The 21,082-nt window shown below is 37.0% G+C and overlaps 1 protein-coding gene across 1 annotated transcript in view; it reads left to right on the forward strand.

Annotated features, from left to right (window-relative positions):
* ZDHHC17 (zDHHC palmitoyltransferase 17) overlaps window positions 1-21,082 on the forward strand; it is a 65,639-nt gene that overhangs the window by 19,729 nt on the left and 24,828 nt on the right. The window contains exons 3-7 of the mRNA XM_014891947.2: window positions 5,086-5,208; window positions 8,460-8,537; window positions 9,880-10,024; window positions 16,210-16,274; window positions 17,510-17,672. Coding sequence (XP_014747433.1) covers window positions 5,086-5,208; window positions 8,460-8,537; window positions 9,880-10,024; window positions 16,210-16,274; window positions 17,510-17,672 — 574 coding nt within the window. The remainder of the gene's footprint in view (window positions 1-5,085; window positions 5,209-8,459; window positions 8,538-9,879; window positions 10,025-16,209; window positions 16,275-17,509; window positions 17,673-21,082) is intronic.

A 21,082-nucleotide genomic window follows, 5' to 3' on the forward strand; every position in this document is an offset into this window, starting at 1 on the left:
GTGCTCAAGTGTTATGATTTCATTATTACAAGATTAACTTTCCTGTTAAGTTTTATTCAATGAGATAATTCAAAATGAAGTTGTGCACATTGTGAAATAGTGCAGCATAAAATTTGGAATTTATGTTGAATCTCACCAAGGAAAAAAATTGTTGGATACATGTTTTTTTCTCATCAGTCATAGGATAACTGATAAAAAAGGTATGTATGGAATAAATCAAATTGGTGAGGGTTGGCCAAAGGAGCAGTTACTCCTGGCTCTTTTCAGCTACTCACAGAAGAGAGTGGACAGACTGTGACACAGGTACACATCCATTATTCCTGATAATTTGTGCCCATGGGGTTGATTATATTGCTGAAAGTGAAATGTACCTGAACCACATTAGTAATATGGCCACAACTGTCTAGAGAATTTAGGGCTTTGGAACAACATTTAAGAGCTGAATTTCTTTTAACACTGCTGTTAATAGTCTGTTAAGCAGTCTTGAGTTAAACCTTTTCTGTTGGAAACAAAACTGTCTTACTGTTAATACAAAAACCTTGAGAATGTGTAAAAGGCCTTCTTAGCATTTACTACCATTATTCATTGGAATGAGATTTCCAAAGAGAAAAAAAGATCGTTTTTCTGTTAATTGCATTTCCAGTTCAAACAGCTTACAATGATTGCAAGATGAGGGAGTGAGCTCCTGATTTACCTACTCTTTGTTGGCATGGTGATGTGCTCACTGTAGAGAGATTCCTTCCTGTTATTGTGGCCAAATTTAATGTTAATCGTGCTGCAAAGCTGGCAGTGTCTATTTTCAAGAGTCTGTATGTTTGTAGACAGAAGAATAGGAAATGGATTACATATTTATAATGCAGAAGGAAGTAGGGTACTGTTTTTGAAAGTATTAAGGTCAGAATATCTTTAACCTGCGATGACAAATGAAATGTTGCTGGTTAGTTACTGAAATGGCTTAGAGACTGTGGTAGCAAAATGAGCTTGCACAATGGTGGTTTTGTCCTGGACTAATCCCATTTCTTTCAGAACAAGACAGGCTCAATAATATGCTTTAATTATGCTCCATATTGATGTTTACAGCATCACCCTCTAGAGTTCACTCAGATGCTGAATATTTGTTAGATTAATATATCAGTCTCCTGTGAGGATTTCAATCTTACTCTCCATTACTCTTCAAGGGCATAGAGCCCTTTATAACAGCATTACAAGTGTGATTATGCTGAGTGTCTGAAATAGGTGACTTTGTCATTTTCTAACCTAACAGTGCGTCGTGAACCTTTGGAAAGCGCAAGGTGAAGTCAGCTGCAGCACATTGATGGAACAAAACTGTAGGTTGTATGTGAGAGAAGAATGCTGCACTTGTGGGACAGAGCTGAAGAAAGCATAGCTGCAGCAGATTCAGTGTTTTATTTAATTGTAGAGAGCCTGCTGTTTCCTGGAAGAGGAGCAAATTGTTGTAAATTTCTAATGTTTTTGCCAGGCAGATTTTGTCTGTCAAGATCCTTAAGACCTCTTCTGACAATCTAATAAATTGAAGATTCAGAAAATTGTACCTTGTGTGCTGCATCTTTAGTAAATAGTTATGACTGAGTTCGAAATACCAAATTTGCTAGGAACAGACAAACTGAGAGTGACTTAAATTTAAAAATTGCTATATACTTCATTCTCAGTATCACTTTTGGGAGGAGCTTTGTATTCCTGTAAAGGCTGTTCTGATGTATTGCAGAATACCTTGTGACCATGTACTGTGACTTGCAGATTGCTTTCTAGTAGGAAGAATGGGAGGTCTATTATGCTAAGCCCAAAAGAAGGAATCCTTTCCTACTATTCCTTCTTATATCTGAAGCCATGCCAGCAGTCTTTGCCCAGGGCCTCACAGCAGTGTACATGTGAATTCTAGAAGGATGTAAACATCAGCGGAGCATAATTGGAGCGTTCTATGGGAACTGGCAGCAGCATTCTGCCTCAACAGGCAGCAGTCACTTATCACAGCTTTCTTTTGCTTTCATATCTCTTGAGCCAAGTTCTTCAGAAAGTAGCATCTCATTTTCCATAAGACTAGAGTTTTGCTTTTAATTAAATAACCTGACAAATAACCCCTCCAACCTCCTCCCCACAAAACCCCCCAAAGAATAATCACCCCTCTTCCTCCTTCTCCCAAGACTGTCACGGTGCTTCTTGGTTCTTGTCAGCGTGGTCTGACAAAAACTTGGGTAGCAATCAAAGGATACTTTCAAGGAGGTTCATTTTGTGTTGTGTAGTCAGCTTGGTAGGACACTCATCTCAAAGCATATGTGCAGTTTGCCATAGCTGGCCAGTAGTGATGTAGTGGTTTAACTGCTGGGCAGCTGAGCCCTGCACAGGTGCTCTCTTGCTTCCCTATGCTGCGATGGAGAAATTGATCAAAAGGGTAAAGATAAACAAAGTTTAATAGATAAAGAAAAAGCTATACACACAAACAAAGCAAAAAAATTAATTAATGCACTGCTTCCCATGGCCAGGCGAGTGTTCAGCCATGTGCATGTAATGGTTACTTGGCAGGATAAGCACCTTCACTCCAGATGTCCATCCTTTTTCCCCTCAGCTTTTATTGCTGAGCACACTGCCATGCAGTATTGGATATCTCTTTGGTCCATTGGCATCAGCTGTCCCTGCTGTGTCCCCACCCAACTTGTGCTCCCCCAGCCTGCTCACTGGCAGGGCAGCATGAGGAACAGAAAAGGTCTTGACCCTGTGTCAGCACTGCTCAGCAATAGCTAAAATATTGGTGTGTTAATCAATGCTGTTTTGCTCACAAATACTAAACATAGCCTTATAGGAACCACTCTGAAGAAGAGTAACTTAATCCCACCCAAACCAAATACATATAAGTAAAATCCTGATCCATTCCATGAGAGCTTTATGTCATTGCCTCTTGCGTTTTCATAGGGAATTAACATTATTGTATCATTGTGTTCTTTGTATCTTTCCAATAACTTAGAATATTTTATTTTAAAAATTCATACTTACTGTTTTGTACTGCTTACTTAAGCAGGATGAGAGTCACCTAAACTCAGCCTTAGACAGTCCATTTTTTTTAGTTAGTGACTGTTAAACCTGATAGCAGGGCTTAGGTGAATTATTTTTTACATTATGGTTTCAATTTGTAATTTAAGTGAAGGCAGCAGGCTATCTCCAGCAGGAGGGAGTGTCATAACAGCTGACTGGAGTAGAACAGATTGTCAACAAATGGTTGCATTGCCATTCTGTATGAATCACTTTCCAGGCTGCCTTCAGACACTGTAATATGGCAGTGTGATACTGTATTGTAGGAAGATAAGAATTTGCTGTCCTGGTTTCAAAGTATTTCTTTCCCCCATCCTCTCCTGCTTTCTCTTGACTCCTTGTTCTTGCCTGACCTACCTTTTATAGTCCTGTTTCAGTGGCCCTTCCAGCTGACATGAGAAGTCAGGAATGGTATGTATGTGTTAAGTCAGTTGTACAGACACTCATCAGGCCACACTGCTGATGTAAACTAGGACTTGGTAGATGGTGTGCTTCAAGGCTGGTTTGACTTAGAACCTTACCAGTTTTCTTAGCAGTTGTGTTTGTCTGAGTATGTTCTAGCTGTAGGGGACTGTAACCCAAACATCTTCTTCCCACCTGCCCAATGGATTAAAGAAAGCTTTGTTGTCAAAATTGTTCATGGTTGCTGTTCTTTTACTCAGTCTGAAGGACCACATTTTACCAGTGCGTTGCCAGTTGGTATATACTGCATGCAATAGTCTTTGTTCTGATCTCTTGTAATGCTTGGAAAGATAATAAGTATGACAGCAATTTTCATAGTTTCTCATGCAGCGTTCCTAAGAAATTGAAAACAGCGTGATCTAAGTGGGCTGTTATGTCTAGTACTTTTTAAATAGTGTCCAACTAATTCCTGTGCTTCAAATCTGTGATAAGCTTAGAAAGTGTTTGTGAGTTCTGTTGGCTTGAGTCATTTGATCATTCATTATGGGAGCACCATCCAGATTGAGGTTCCATTCAAGTACGTGCAAGAAAAAGTAAGAATGGTGGCTACCCTAGGAAGAGAGTCTGCATCAGTTATGCAAGCTGCTCAAGTGGAACAGAACAGCCTTTTCTAAGGCTGTCTGTTCTGCAGAAAGTAGAACATAGAAGCAGCATACAGAAAACTTAGTTAAGTCACTTTGAGAGGCTTTTAAAATTCTGTTTTAGCAGAAGTCAGATATCACAAGGCATTGACCTTGATTTCAAGGCATTCCCACGTTCTCCTCCTTGAGATTTGAGAAATCCCTATGGGATGTACAGATTTTTGAAATGTAATATTTGCTTGCTCTTCTGCATTGCATTTTTGACAGTAAAAATAGGAGGTAAAACAGTGTAAACATCAAGGCAATATTATTTAATGTTGGAGTTAATCCTACGTTAAATGCTCCAGTGATGTTTATGCTTCCTGATTTGTTTCAACTTTCAAATAGATGCAGAGTTTTTTTCAAATGGCAGTGCATCACATTTAATAGTTCTCTTTAATAAAAGAATAAATTTTGTATTAACGTACAGAATTTCAAAGTGCCCTAAAAAAGAAAGTGATCCTAACTTGTATCAGAAATATTGCTATTTGTTCTCTTGAGAAGAATGGGAAATATTTGAGCTGCTAGTGTCTGTAACTGGCTTGATGATCTTATATTCTGAATTTTAGGAAGATACTGTCAAATCAGCTGACTAAGTTTTATTTGGTCTTCAAGAGCTGGAAAGGAAGGAGAACTGAAGTGGGAGAAACAAATGTTGTGGAGTCCCTGAGAAGTGAACAGTTACTTAAATTTAGCATACCTACTGGTAGATATTTTGCCTTGCTCTGCAGTACAGTTTTATGTGGACAAAAGTTCTCTATAATATCTTGATTTGATTAATGTAACTTTTGTCAATGGATGCTTCTTGTTGAAAGACATTTGTAATCATATAGAAAAGGCAAGTTTCTTCTTTTCTCTTCTGTTGAAGATTTTGCATTGTGACCGAAAGTATGGTGTTTGCTGAATGCATTTTAATCTACGGTAACCATTTTGACAAATGCTTATTTTATTCTTCAAGATATGGAATATACGAACGATGTAGAGAGTTGGTGGAAGCTGGTTATGATGTTCGACAGCCAGACAAAGAAAACGTAACACTTCTCCACTGGGCTGCAATCAACAACAGGATAGACCTGGTGAAGTATGTATTACACTTTAAGTTAAATAAAAATTAATTATGTCCTTAAAAATGTCGATTTCTTTTTTTAAGACAACTGAATATCTTTAAATTTCGTGTGTCTAATTTGTCCTTTTTTCCTTGACAGTATGTCAGAACTATTGTCTATTAATGCATCTCTACCACTATGACATACAGCATTGCATTTTCTTCTATTCTTCTGCTATTTACCAGAGTGCATGTAACTACTGATATGTCTAACTGTATCTGAAATTCCCTTCTCTTGATGCAGTTCTTGCACTTCAGATTCCTCTGTCTTTAGGGGAACTTGATTATTTTTGTTTATATCACTCACTTTATTGTGTGCTCTCTCACTCTTTTTGCAAGGCACTAGTTAATTTTATTTCCTCAGGGTTAAATTATTTAGTGCTTTCTCTTTTTGTTCAAGCCTATCACATCTTTCCTCAAGTGTTCTCAATTTCCCCATTATGTGCAGTGGATAATTTCATTAAATATGTTAGCTATTAAGCTTGGTACTACAGAAATAAAGTTGTCTACTGTTGTGATACTAGATCTCAGTGCCTTGTTTAGTGGGTGTTACTGAGTTCACTGTGTAAGTTCTTTGCAGTGAAGTAGCTTAGCAGCTTGTGTGTCAGGAGTGCAAGCTTGGAATTAAACTTCTCTTATTTTTAGTATTTCTTCATCCCATCTATTTTGAGACTTGAGATAACGGTGAAACCCATTGATAAGGAAAACTACAGAACCTTTTTATATTTATGTAAATCAGGGATAAGAGTCTACAGCACCATTCTGTTTTCATCATGACACTGATCTATTAGTATCTCTTCAACTCAGTTTTCTAAAAACGTACAAAATGGCCTTATGTTTCTGCAGTTACTGTCTTCCTACATTTCCCCATCCCCTGTGTAGGGCTTTCTCCAGACAAGGATTTCTCTTCTACTTTTCCTCCTCCTAATAACAGTGACTGCATGTCCTTTGATTCCTCAAGCACTGAATGCAAGCTGAGGTAGTTTTAAAATGCCTGCCGAAGACTTAATGATCCTAATGTGGAGATCAGTGGAAGTATTTTCTTCTTAAGGCAACCTCTTATGAGATCTGCTTGCTTGGAGTGTAAGTAGTTTGCTTAAATAGGACTTGCATGCCTGGCGTCTTCTAGCAGAAGCTTAGATGACTCACTGAGAGTGGGATTGCCCAGTTCTTTCGTCAGGACCTTCTCACCTAGAACAAATTTCCTTCTGCAAGATCTGCTTAGACAAGGAGATCAATTTCTCAGTCTGGTTTTGCAGAAAAGTCTTACCGTTTTTGTATGCTAAAACCAAAATGCAGCAATAAATCTCAACCAAGTCTAAAAACACCCTTAAAGAAACATAGAATGTTATTTAAATGCACCATCTGGCAAGAGATTGTCGCCTTGTCTTTTCCCAGTTGTCAAACTGCAAGTTCTTCCTTCTAAATAAAACCTACTAACCAGTAAGCAGTTCTGCTGTCAGAATCTGAACGTATTCTGCATTTCTGCAAGGACCAGTGTTTGAACGAAGACAATCTGTTTAGTGTTCACCTCCCCAAGAGTGGCTGTCACATCAGAGAGATGAATCCAAGCTTTGGCTGTGAGTTTCTGTGCTGTCTTTTTATCTAGACAAGATTTCCTTTGGAGCCCCTTCCCGGGGGGAATAAATAACTCCTCAGTTAGTAGCTGATACTTGACTGTAACAAAATTACTTCATTTCTTTACTATATGAAGTGCTTTGCGTTTTCACATAGGTGGGAGATTCACAAAATCTTCGGTTTTTCTCATGGAGAAATAAAAAAAACCTGAACTTGTGCAGAAAGATGTTGAAGTTTTGTTCTTTTAGTGTTGGAGATGAGTGGAGTGGACTGTTGTGCATCAATCAGAGCAGATCTTGTTTGTCTTTCACGCTGTTTTTTTTTACTTTGGCAAATCTGTTGAAGTACTTCATTATGTCTGGTGGCTCTAAAGCAACTGTATAAGGACTTTTTCTTCACATATGTTTAGTCTGACATGCATTTTTCAGTTTCTGTTCCTAAAGGTTCCCTAAAAAGGCTGGTTTTGAAATTTCATTCTCTGAATCAATAAGCACTCTAGAAAATGAAGGTAGTTACTTAAAAGTAATGTTTTTCAAGTTGTTCTGTTTGTTGCTCTTCTTCTTGCCATGTCTTGAAACACTTAACTGAGTTTGAGATGCCAGAAATTCAATGCTGAGGATTTAAAGGACAGCTCGTGTGGGTGGGAGAGCAGTGTTCATATATACCTGACAGGTATTATCAAAGTGAAAAGTCTGTAGGCACAGGTACTTGAAATATGCAAACACAAATCTGTAGCTAGGTGGTACTTTTCACAGGTTAGACAGTAGTGAATGAAAAACTAGAAGCCTTCCGGGAAGGCCTATATTTAGAAACATTAATTTCTTTCTAAAGCATGCATTTTCTTTCACAAAGGAAAAGTAATATTGCCAGTTTAGTGTCCCAGATAAAACAGCAATAAGAACAGTTCACAGAAGCATTACAAATTACTATGAATATGAATTGTTGCAGTTAAAAATAGGTAACTTCTTTTGTTCTTACAGATAGCTCATCTTTTTATAAATGTTCTTGAGGGAAAAATAATCCATCCTATCTATCCCATAATTTAGAAATATTTTTAAAACACTCAGATGTTTTTTGTCCTTTGATTAATAACAATTGAAAAGTATGTAAAAATCTCAGGCCTGCACTAAATGTGTAACTTTAAATGTGATCTCTGGGATCAGAGACTTCAACATGATTATTCCGGTGATGATATAAGCTGCAAGTCTAATGGTATGTAATTTTACTTTTTAGCCAAAATTCTCTAAAACTGATAGTCTTCTAGCATAATCTTTTACCAGTCATTCAGAATTCCATTTAATGCAACAGCCCCGTAATATTTAAGAATAGTTTATTAAATACTTCTGTGGTAGTGCAGTTTGTGCTACTGTATATAGCAATTATTCTGTTTTACCTTAGAATCAAATTAGGAAACAGCATAATGTTTAAAATGCAGCAGAAGGCATCTCTAGTCTCCCAACCCATGTCAGAAATGCAACTAAATTGAAAGTATATGCATGACCTCTAAAAAGGAAGGTTATTTGGAGGCAAGAAAATGTTCTGGTCTTTTGATCTCTAACTGCCTATTTTGCATAGCATGAAACATGCTCACCTGTATCCTTTCTATTTAACTAAAATAAGCAATATTCTTTCTATTTCTGTTATTCCAGATACTATATATCAAAAGGTGCAATTGTTGATCAGCTTGGGGGAGATTTAAATTCTACCCCACTTCACTGGGCAACAAGGTAGGAAAAAGTCTTCTGAAATTTTCTTCTCTGTTTCTTTGCTTAACATGGAGTATGGATAGTTCTATGAAATTGTATTTTATGGGAATACTTTGTACTAGAATTAATTCAGTCTTTGATAACTGGGGGCTCACTGTGACTGTGGTATGTTTGAACTAAAGGAGCTTTCAGCATATGGTTTTTTTCTGATACAGAGGAAGATGATTGCTACAATAAGAAAACACGTAAAGTGTAGGCAGCTTACCTTACCTCTGAGATCTTATTTTTGTCAAGTCATCTGAAGTTCAGTGGCGCTTTTGCAGATGGGTTGTGGGATGATTTTGTGTGCCATTGTCCTTGTAGTGTTCTATTGCATATGTGGATTTTTTTAAAGATGTACTTAAAATCAGGTTTCTTATGTAGAAGATGGTCAGAGAATGATAAATGGCTGGAAAAAAAAGAAGACAGCCTTCAAGCAGTACCTGCTCCTTCAGACAACCACCTAGAAATAGATGGGAAAGACACAGTGTCCATATTAATATTTTTAACTGTAGATGGCAAAAGGAGATTTGGAAAATTATATTTTAGAAGATTTAATGTCTCAAAATAATCTGTTTGCTAAAGGTGAGGACTTGCTTGTTAGTCTCTATTAAAGATTTTAGCTTCTATATTTCTTTTTGTTACAGAATACAGTCTGTGATTCTGTGTTAATAGCACATCATCTTGACTAAATTTCCTGATGTTCACTCATACCTGTAATCAGTTCTGTGAAGCATTGTCTGAAGCGACTTCTGCAAAACTGAAAAGGTCTTTTGCTCATGTCAGAAACTCTACTGGCACTTAGGCTCTGTCTCTAAAAGAAGAATATACCTATGCTCATTATGCTAAGAAGATGCATAAGCTTTTAAGATAGTATGGAGGAAATTTAGACCTTCGGTTTTCCTTTTTTCCCCTTACTTTTGTTTTACTACAGTTTGTAAGCCCCACAAAAAGTGAGAGTATCTAGCCAGTTTGACATGTCTTAAAATAGCAGGTTTCATATGTGGTTTGTAAGAAGTCGCAGTAGACTAGATTTCTCAGCTATAACTTGTTTTTTTTTGTTGGCTGCCTTTTTTTGCTATGCAGTACAGTTAAGCACTGTGAGTGCACTGTATGCATAGAATTTCTCACATGAATGAGTTTGCTTATCCACTTGGAGAATCAGATCATGGCAGTTGCCTTTTTTAAAGTATGAGTTAGTTTGGGAGTTCTCATAGTGTAATTAACTGCTAAACATATTTATTGTACTTCATGATTCAAATTTTAATAGTTTTACTGTATATAGTTATTCAGTTGTTTGTTTTTTGTGTTTTGTTACATTTAGACAGGGTCACTTATCCATGGTTGTACAGCTGATGAAATATGGGGCAGATCCGTCGCTAATTGATGGAGAAGGATGTAGCTGTATTCATTTGGCTGCCCAGTTTGGACATACTTCGATTGTTGCTTACCTGATAGCAAAGGGACAGGTAAATTTTAAGTAATACCATATTTAAATAGATTCTACTAAAATTTAGAGTAGGAACACAATTGAAACTTACACCTGTCATTACGGAAATGCAAAATATTTGCTTGAATAAATATAAAAATAATTCCATGTCTTTTTTTTTTAGACTACAGTGTTGATGTGCCACCTATTAAATTAATTTCCTGCAACAGTTGTCTGAGAACTGTGTGGCTTTAGTTCACACCTGTCTCATGTAGTATATGGAAATTCTAATTCTTTATTTCTAATTAATATAATCTTTAAGTCTAACTTTGGTAATGGTAGCAAGTATTACAGAATTCTTCATAGAACCATCAGTTATACATCGATAAAGAATATAGTGGCACATCAGTCAACAACATTTAATTTATTGCTGTTCCTAATTACTTCCATGTGTAAATAGAAAACAAAACACTTGCAGACCTCCTAGCCCCTTACATTATTGCCCGAGCTGTAAAGTGTGTATATAACGTGTATTCATTACTGTTCCTGTTTCTCCCATGTGTCATTCTGTTTGCTATGGACCCTGCACTATAATGTGTAGATTTACTCACCCATAGGCATGTGCCTGAAGCACAAATTTGATTTGCTGCATAAACCATATAGAAAAGTCAAAGCCTTCCTCTTATATGCCAGTCCTACTAATGCTGTTCACACTTCTGTATTCTGCTTATTCTTTCCAATATAAAGTGAGATATGATCCAATGAGTCATGTAGAATATAAAATCAGTGAGTTTGGTCTATGTAAAACAAATACTAAATTTGCTGCAGGAAATTCCTTATACCTGTACATGTGAAAAAACCCAAGCTATTGCTTCAGGCAGTGTTCAGTTTGTATCTGTTTGGTAAAACAGTACTTAGTGTATGATAAAGAGTAAGCTAGGCAAAAAAAAGAGTCTGATCCTATTTTGTATAATTGCTGTTTTGTAAGAAATAATGATTGGAGAGGAATGTGTATTTATGAGGAGCAAGTTTTGTATTTTCTTCTCAAATTATTTTTAATTGTATGTGGGTTTTATGTTACCAGAGAAAAATCTTGCTGATATTATACAACTGTGGACTTGTTTGAAGCATAGCGTTAATAAAGTACTAATAGCCTTTAAAGTATTCTACTGTGATTATAAAGTCTCCCTGTGTTTGTCTTCATGTTTATATACAGATTTGTCCTGTTTATTTGAACATGTAATGCTTCAATTCAAAAGAAATGTATGTCTTTAAATGAGTACATACATAAAGACAAAAAAAATGCCTTAAGATTTAAAACCTATTACTTTGAAAACAGCTCTTCTTATTAACGGTTTTTCAAATACCGAGTTTCATTAAATCTGTCAAATATTTTCAAATATGGTTTTAGTATTCTGTCCATGATATAAATTTAAATTCATTTTAACAGTCATTTTTTCACAGCACTTCAAAAAGTTCAGCTTGAAAAATGATGTATTGATTTGTATGTTTAAAATCTAGTACTATTGATATCATTATAATAATCCCTAAAGTGATAGTTCTCTAGTTATATTACATACAGAAACTACATTGTTTCTCTAGAAGCTATGGGAGATACATGATTCTATCTTTTTATTTTTCTTTAATTGGTACCGAGGTTATTAACCTCTTCCCTTTATTTCTTTCCCCACCTTCTTTGTGGTGCTGAGATTTGGATTTGGAAACTTGAACTGCTTTTGCTTCTGTGGGCTTACCCTATATACTGCTACTTACTTTCCTTTTGTCTTTACAGAAGCCAGGTTCCCCTTATATGCAAAGAGTAGGCTAGCCCTTATTCTGAACCTAATTCTAGTACCTGTGTGGCAAAGAACAGCTAAATAAATGTCAAGGGTCAGCATAGACTGTTGTGCTGTTAGTTCAGATCCTGATGCCTTTGTGGGCGAGTGTTGTCAAAGAAAAGCCAGTTTTCATAACTGAATAGAAGACTGACAGGTGGATTAAGAAATTGGTCCTACTAGAACCCAGCTTCAGTGTTGCTGTTTCACTTTCTTCTGGGCTGCAGCAGCCAGTGGTAAAATTTGCAATCTGAGGCTGGAGTCCAGCCCTCCAACTTCCAGAGTGGGGTGAAGGGGAAGAACTCTTGGTCAGATGCCCTCTGGCTTTGATTGGAAGTGAAACCACTTTCATGCCAGCAAGTACTACTCAGCCAAGAGGCAGCAGTGGCTGATCTTAATTTTTGTTTAGTCACACCTCTTACTGAATTCTGAAAGACTGATAACGGACTGTATCAGAATTTGAGCATGTTGTTTGTGTCAGTAGGTTGCCTGGCTCAAAATCAAGCCTGGTACAAGTACATGATATAAATATAATCAGAAATCAAATAACAGAATCTGTAGCACACTTCAGGTTTAGGTAAGATCTTTATTAAAAAAAAATGCAAGAAAGCAAAACTGAAAAAGAACTTGAAGGCACTTAAAAATGTTCAATGTACAGTTTGACTGCTTGATATTATGGTTATGCTACTTAAAATGCCAGAGGCGTATCAGGACCTTGCATACACAAACATTCACATGGAATAAATGAAGATACGGATGTGATATACAAATGGTTGAATAATGTGTTCTCATCCTGTGCATGTGTGAGGTAACTTAATCATAGATGAGTGACTGTAAAGTTGCTCGTAGGGTAATATAATGTAAGAAATATTCTAATTCTAAAATTATAGTTTAACTATTCCATGCTCATAGTTCAGCTATCACTTCCATGGTTTAACTAGCCCTTACTCATCAAGTACATTTTTTTTCTATTCTTAGAGTTGCAATTTTGTATGTTAAGTAATGTCTCGAGCTATATAGGGTCACGCTCAGCTATGGCCTAGAAGCAGGTGGCATCTAGGTTGGAAGATGCCAGAATGGTACCAGCAGCCTTGGTTACTTTGGTGCTGTGATCCATGAGCAGTGCTCCTAAGCAGTGTCACCTCACTTGCCACTGAGGCTCCTCTGCACCAATCTCAGGCTAGTGTTAAGACACTGAGCCAACTGTTCTATTTCCTAGGCCAACTCAGAGTACATTTCTTAGAGAATTCTAAGTCCAGTTGTGTTCTTTCTTATGACTCTCAAGACTGACTGTGTGTTTGATGGACTAGGGTATTCAGAACAGAGCTTTTGTTTGAAGTAATGAGGTAGGTTTAATTCTTTGTGTTATCTTCCTTGTTGGCCAATGCTCCATTCTGTGGGAATCTTACGAAATCTCTGCTTCTAGTCAGTAACCAGCACGTCTTTTCTAAATTAAGAAGTATTGTCAGACTTACATCAGCCTTACTGATAAATCTTTTTTACTAAATGCTTTTAAAGCCTTTTTTTCCTTTCCCTGGACAACAGTTCATGCGAAAGGGATCTTTTCCTTATGGGGAATAGGATTCTGAACAACGATGTGATGGGTCTTTTCTGTGAAGGTCTGTGTTTTGTGAAATAAGTGGTAATGGTTCTTAAGAGGATCAAGCTCCTGGTTTCTTTCTGTGTGATTTAATGTAATTCTGAGTGAGATCTCTTGATGCATTGCTGCTTTTGGAAGGCTGTATTGTATCACAATACTGGTTTGATGATTGCTCGTTAAATGCCCTGGTAAGCCTAATTCTTCTCCAATCTCTAGCTGCTCTTCAGAATCCTTCCTTGTCAAGAATTGCTTTCAGAAAGTAGTATTAAGCAGCAGAAGAGTTGCTGCAACTCCTCTTCATGCAGAAAGCTCTTTCTCCCCAGTATTTTTGCCTCTGAAAGCTTTTTGTGCAATCTTGTATTGGTGTCCTAGGATTAAGTCTGGTTATCTTTGCATGTGCAAAGCTTTTTCTCTTTCAGAACCAGAGTTGTTGTACTTTAGAAACAAGAGGAAATTTTGTCAGTTGTTGTCCACAGAATTCATACTTGAACCAGATGCAGAGAGCAGCAGTGTGTGCAATTTTTCATCATTGCATCACTTATTGTTGGAATCTTTGGTTCTTGCAGTGCCTGCGCCCTGTCCTAACAGCACAGGCGCACCCCTCCATGAGCACTGATCTGTCACTGAGAATTAAACAAGAAAATAATGCTAAAGTACCTGTTGGGACATACATTCTTCAGAATGGAAGAACAGTCTCTTAATATGAACCAGCTGCTGATAGTTTACTTTTTTGCCTCTGCCCTCTCTTTGGTAAAAAGCAGGAACAGAGCTTCCTTTCTAAAATGTCTCACTTTTGGAGAATGGAGAAGTGGAGAAATAATATGGAATTTTTGATGAGAGGTTTGTTAGAGCGTGTGTCTGCTGTCCACAGCTACATCTTGGTTACGTTTGTACAACAGTGTGCAAGTCAATCTTAGCTGCTTTGCCTCTCCTTAAAGTTCCTTTGAAAGGAGATTTGCCTCAGCCAACATAGTAGCTAAATATGAGTAGTAGCTATTGCCTGCCTAGGTAACTTATGTGCAGGGAATACTCTGGAGCTCATGGGTTTGGGTTTTTACTTTTAGCTGAATGTCACCTAATGTGCCAAACGTGGTTTGGATTTGTCAGGTGGAATAATTGAAGGAATTGTTCTACTTACATCCAAACACATTCCTACTGTCACAAAGAGGCACTTTTCTATAAGAAATCTAAAGATGAAAGAGCAATTGTTCACGTTGCAGTAATTTGTACAATCCTCCAAGTATGTTTTTCACACAGTGTGAACTGTGAATCAGTCATGCTTCTCAAGGATCAATGAACTTGAGATTGGGCTGTAGTTCTAGTTTCCTTCATGATTTCAGCCACAGGGGATTAAAGACAATGCCAGCAGTTGCATGGTCTTGGTAGGCTCAAAAGGATCTAACCTATACAAGTACTGTGGGTAAACAGAGTTGGATCCTGATCTCAAACCATGTAACTCTTCTGAGCAAACAGTTCAAGCAAGTAAATAAAGTAACTGTTCTCCTTCTCCTCCATGTGTAAAAACACATCAACTTTTAATTTTTAATATTTTTTTAAATTAAGCAACAGAGTAAAAACTCAGAAATATGTAGTTATCTGTAGGATGGAGGTGTTTTAAAAGCAATTATTTGGAGGAACTAAGTTGGATTTTTCTGGGAAACAATTGCCTGGGTCAGGCTATAGCAGCAGCATGAGTGGGGATACCAGGATGCTGGGCATTCGTAGACTGCTGGAGCGTCTGCTGGAGGTTCTGGGCGTAATGGAAAGCAACATCAATCACTTTCTGGGTTTTTGTCAGGAATTTCTCTAGCAGAAGACTTCATTGAAAGACTTTGAATCTAATTTTCCTGGTAAGAACTGAGGGAAGTGGTATAGGAGGAGCTATAATAGCTCTGTTGCCTCTAAGGAAAACTCTTCATATCCTGCATTATGTTAATTTGCAGTGATTTTGTTAGTATTGCTCTGTGAAACCTGCCCAAAATGTGCTAGAGAGTCTAATCTGCCTTGAAGCATGTAGGAATTACCAACTTTCCCTAGGCAGGAAAGAGGAAAAAATGCTTAGATATTGAATCCTTCCTGATGGGTCTAAAGGAATTGTCTGGGTGGTGCTTTTTTGTCATTCTGTGGCTACTTTCTGTTAAATGTAATAATGTTTTTAATTTTTAATTTATTTTTAGGCATTGGTTTAGTCATCACTCAATTGTAGATCAGTTTTCTTTCTGAGCAGGTTATTTTTGTTAATGGCTTTTTTCAGCCTAAAAATTCTCTAGCATCCATTAACTGGATAGCCAGATACATAAATACCTTGGAACTCAGTGAAATAAGGAGCATTGCTTTGCAAGTGGAAAAATAGGTGCAACTAGCATTTAGTAGGATGTAGGATTCAGACAGTAGTATTTCTAGTAATTTATCAAGTATCTTTTCAAATATTGGTGCATTATTTTAATTTTCTTCTGCTTTTTAATGCAATACTATACTATCTATCTATATATATGTGTATCTTTAATGTTGAAGATTAATAGTAAGTTAGAAATTATTGGTCTGACACAGCATGACTGTTTCATAGTTTCCAAAAAAGATTGGAACGGTTATATTTTGGCAATGGTGGCATTAATGTTTATTTTCATTTTTTAAATACTATTTGAGTGCTAAAAGCTTGCCAGTTTTTCTTCCAATTCAGATCATTAGTCTTAGAACACTGTTTCTCATTGCAAATGTTGCTTCTGCTGCATCTTGAGTATGCCTGCTTACCTCACCAATTTTTTTTATTTTCTTTTTTTTTTTTTTTAGGATGTTGATATGATGGATCAAAATGGAATGACACCTTTAATGTGGGCAGCTTACAGAACACATAGGTAATACATGCAGTTTTGACTTTATCTTAGTGTTAACCAAGTGGCATATAGCAGTGACTGGTTTGGGGGTTTTTTAGAAGTTTTTCTTTCCACAGTTGCCATTTGATTTTTCTTCGTTTATGATTTTGTGAATTGGTAGCTCAGCTGCTTCCTCATTCTTGCCAAGTGGGATGAGGAGGAGAATCAGGAGGGTAAAAATGAGAAAACTCATGCGTTGCAATAAGGACAGTTGAATATATAAAGCAAAATAAAGAATTGATTTGTTACTTCCCATCAGTAGGCAGAAGTTCAACCATTTCCAGGTCAGCAGGGCTCTGTCACCTGTAACAGTTACTTGGCAAGGCAGATGCTGTAACTCTCAATGTCCTCTGGCTTCTCTTCCCCAGCTTTTATTCCTGAGCACACTGCCATGCAGTATTGGATATCTCTTTGGTCAGTTGGGGTTGGCTGTCCCAGCTGTCTCCTCTCCCAGCTCCTAGTGCACCCCCAGCCTGCTCACTGGTGGGGCAGCATGAGGAACAGCAGAGGCCTTGACTCCTGTGTAAACAATAGCTAAAACATCCCTATGTTATCAATACTGCTTTGGTCACAAGTCCAAAACACAGCAATATAGGAGCTACTGTGGAGAAGATTAATTTCATTTCAGCCAAACCCACTACAATGACTTTTTCAAGAGAGAAGGTACTATGAAGAAATGCTCACTAATCCTTCCTATGGCAATGATTGGAAAAAATTGATCAAAAATAACACTTCTCTAAAGGACAATCAAGAATTAGATTCTTGTTTGGAAGGGCCTGTCTTCATCAGTTGTTGGGAGGAACACAAACTAGCTCTTACCAATACCTGCCTTTATCAACATTCTCATCCTATTTTATTTTCATCTTCTGGGTTGTGAAGTGGAAACATGTTTTTAACTTCCATTGTTTAAGTATATAATCATGTGCATATTTTTACAAATCTACTAGTAGTGTTAGATTTTGGTAAACACAAACCTAGAGTTGTAGAACAAATGTTTCTTAATATCCCGGAATGAGCTCTCTTAGGGAGATCCTTTAAAGAGTGGTGGTTGGTTTTGATGGGAAGAGATTGAGTCATTCATAATTGGCAGCAAAAAAGTCACTTCGTTATTACGTAGTGTACCTGATCAGTGATCTTCATAAAAATTGAATGCATCAACAAGAAGTTGGGATGTATTTGAGTTTATCTGTAGATCTAACAAGAATTTTCTTTTCTAGTGTGGATCCAACGCGATTACTACTTACATTTAACGTTTCAGTTAATCTGGGAGACAAATACCACAAAAACACAGCATTACACTGGGCTGTGCTAGCAGGAAATACTACAGTTATTAGTCTTCTGTTAGAAGCTGGAGCTAATGTTGATGCTCAAAATATTAAGGTAAATGTTTGGTCTGTTTTAATTGTAAGTGGTTTGAGACAGAAATAACAGAGCCTATGATAAATCTCAAGAATAGGTTATTACTGTGGATATAGTGGGATTGTGAAGATGGAGCACAAGCAGTGCCACTAATGTGTCATTTGGCAATTTTTTCTTAACAATGATGCATAGCCACTAGATTTGGACCATAAAAGATACTCATGTAAATAGTGTAACAATGATTATGTGTAAATATAGGAGAATGGGGTGTGCAATTAGACTGCATGTGTGGAGACCAGTGTATTTGGATACAAAATTGGAAACCTGACTGAGTATCTTGTAGTGAAAGTCTGGGGTGACTGTTTGTTTGTTGGAGTGAGATGTGAGACAGTGCTGTGCAGAGAGCTGACAAATGCTCTGGTTGGTCTCCTGGTGCCAGTAAGCAAGTTGGAGACCTGAAAATGCCAGTCCAAGTAAAATAAGCAAATGGGCTCTTTTTTTGCATGGAACTTAACTTGCCTCATTGCCAGAATTTCTTAACAATGAATCCAGATTCTGTACTAACAGAGCCCATCTCCAGTATATGTTAGACCAGTGAAACAGCTCTTAGAATTTCTGCCGTAGACTTGGAGCTTCTCCAGCCTTGGAAGCCTTGGCAATGTGGTTTTGTCCATTACTTCCAGATACTCTGTATAATCAAATTAGATGCATTTTGCTACCCAAGCTGTTTCATTTGTGGCGTCAGAGAAGAATTCACTTTTAGAAAAAGAATTCTCTTACTGAATTTCTCTTCAAATATTTGTATTTTCCACTTAGAGCGTTACAGTCAGAGTGGTTATGCTTGAAACACAGCTGTAACTTAATTTATTTGTCCTTTCACCTTTTTTCTTACTGATCAAGATGGCCGGGACCTATTTTGTTTGGCCACAAGTGATAGAAATATATATATGTTAAAAAAAAGTACATATCAGGTTTCTTGAAGAGCATATAACAGCCTTTTTAAGGGAGGAGTCAAATTTTGCTGGCAGCTTTTTGGGTCCGCTTCCACTTCAGAATATCAGAAGTGTTAGTACTCATGAATGAAAACTCATTAGAAGAAATTACCTTTATACATATTTAAAACAAATCATCTAGCCTCTTGCATGCACTAAGGTGAATATATATTAATTATTCCTGGTCTGTAAGGTCAGTTGTGTGGAGGAATTATGCTTCTAGTCTCATTTCTTGTGTTGGAAAGCTATTTTCCTATGCTACCTATGGTACAAAATTAAGGTGTTTTTATGGAAAAAAAATCAGTATGTCATAACTTGCTTGTTTTGACAGACTGATTAGTGTGACAAGAGTTCTAAAGTCATCACTTTACGTACTTTACGTTTTTGGACTCTTACGAAATCTGAAACAAAAATTTGTGTTTGGCTATATGAAAAAGTATCTGCTAACCTAAAGTAGTTCATGGTCTTGCCTTCTTTATTGACAGACAGCAGCAGTCAGTAGAAAAATAGGATTTTGAACCTGCTGGATCATGGTATCTTTTCAGTCATGCCAGAAGATGTGTCTGGTTTCACTGACCACTGCCTATCTTCTGCAGTGAAGTCTAGGTTTCTTGCATGCCTTCCCAGGTTTTTAGGATCTTCAGAGGATCAAAATTATTTGAGTAATGGAAGTTTGCCATCTAGCCAGTGACTTTATAACAGATGCTGATTTAAGTGCTAGTAAATATATAGGAAATAAAAAAATTTGGTTGGTTGTTAAAGGTCAGTAGAAACTCAGTTTGGTGCCCCTTCTTTGACTGTTCAGCAAAAAAGTTTTCTTTGTGCCAAAAACTAATTGTTTGGCTCATGTTTCCTCATAAATAAAAGGAATTGTGAAAGGCTTCTTTCTGATGCAGTCAGTTCCAGATTTCTGCAGCACTATCTAGTGAAGTCCTTTTCTCAGTTAGCCCATTGTAATTGACCAAGAATGTGTAAGACAGTTGCGATTAAAGAAATACATTGGCTGAACGCTGTTCATCTTCTTCAGATGATGAAGTGACTGAAATATGAGATGTGAGCTTTGACTTTATCAGCTCTAGTCAGTCTGTGTTAGAAAGGCACGTGCTGCTGGCTGCCTAGGCTTGGGACAAATTGGGAGCAGTCATCTCAGCAAGGTGTTCTTTGCTTTGCATGACAGTTTGTGAAGTATTTGAACAATAGCACTCCTATTCTAGAGCAAAGCTCGATACAAGCAGTGTGTTAGTCCTGTTTTGTTATTTAGCCTCTTTTTATTATGCTGAAACAAGAAATTAGTATTTTTCCTTTTGGTAGTAAGATACTTCTTTTTTTGTTTTTGAGAACTAGATTAATGTTAGAGTTGGAAGCCGCTTTTCAGTAATGAAGGTAGAGTGGTTTTTTTGTTTGATTGGTTTTCTTTCTTAAGGAAATTGTCTTGTCACGCCAGTAGACAGATTGGGCAGATGAGAACAGGATTTCCCAGGGAGACAGGTTATCACTGGAGACTTGGGGAGAACTTGTAAATTTTATTGAAGTATGAGCAGAAACTCCTCTTTTTTTTTAGTAGAGAGATATAGAGACCTAAAAGAGTTCTTATGGTCTAAGAAAGAACTTTTTAAAGCATCTCTAAGTGAATCATTTATTGAACTTTAAACGTAGTTTCTTGATTATGCAGTGTATCTTAGGCTTGTCTGTGGAAGTCTACTTGTGCAGCTCCCTGTCATATTGACACTTCAGATTATTTTTTTCTATCTAAATACTTTAAATATATATTATTGAAGCCTTATTTCTTGCTGACTTTCTTAAGTGTGTTTCTAGATTAAGTTCCCCAATAGATTTTTAAAAAATTTTTAAGCAAGTCAGCCATCCACTATTCCTGTAAAGACAAGGGAAATATTAAAATGGCCAGATGATGAGAAGCATAGTCAAAGACTTCTTTAAAGCTCCCTCAATTTTTTTATCTAGGCAGTTCCTAGGTGTCTCATGGCCCTCTAGTGGAAGGGATGCTCAGCTGGACCCCAAGACAACTTCAGGATTTACTTGGGAGATCAATTCCCAGAGGGGATTGCTTGTCCACAGGTAATCTTTACAGTCTGGATATATAAGGTGATACTGAAACAACAACATCTCTGGAGTTTCCCAGATACTAGCAATTCAAGGTGCCATTAAACCTGTGTTGAAACAGGCAGCAATAGTTTGATTTCAGGCATTTCTATTGAGAATGGGAATCTGTTTTTTTTTTTAAATCTGGCTAAATAACCTTGAAGCCAAGTTAAGTCATAAGGTTATTCTTTTCTAACTGATTTTGCTAGTTAAACTCACCCAGAAGGTGTGAAAGGTCCTGTTAAGTAGAAAAAAGCTTTACCTCTTAATTTATATTCTATGATATTTACTCTTCTAAAGATTTGGAGCAAGATTTCAAAGGCAGAGATGACAGTTAAG

This window comes from Sturnus vulgaris, chromosome 5 (genome assembly GCF_052056855.1).
Source record: "Sturnus vulgaris isolate bStuVul1 chromosome 5, bStuVul1.hap1, whole genome shotgun sequence".
In the NCBI taxonomy this organism is placed as follows: Eukaryota; Metazoa; Chordata; class Aves; order Passeriformes; family Sturnidae; genus Sturnus; species Sturnus vulgaris.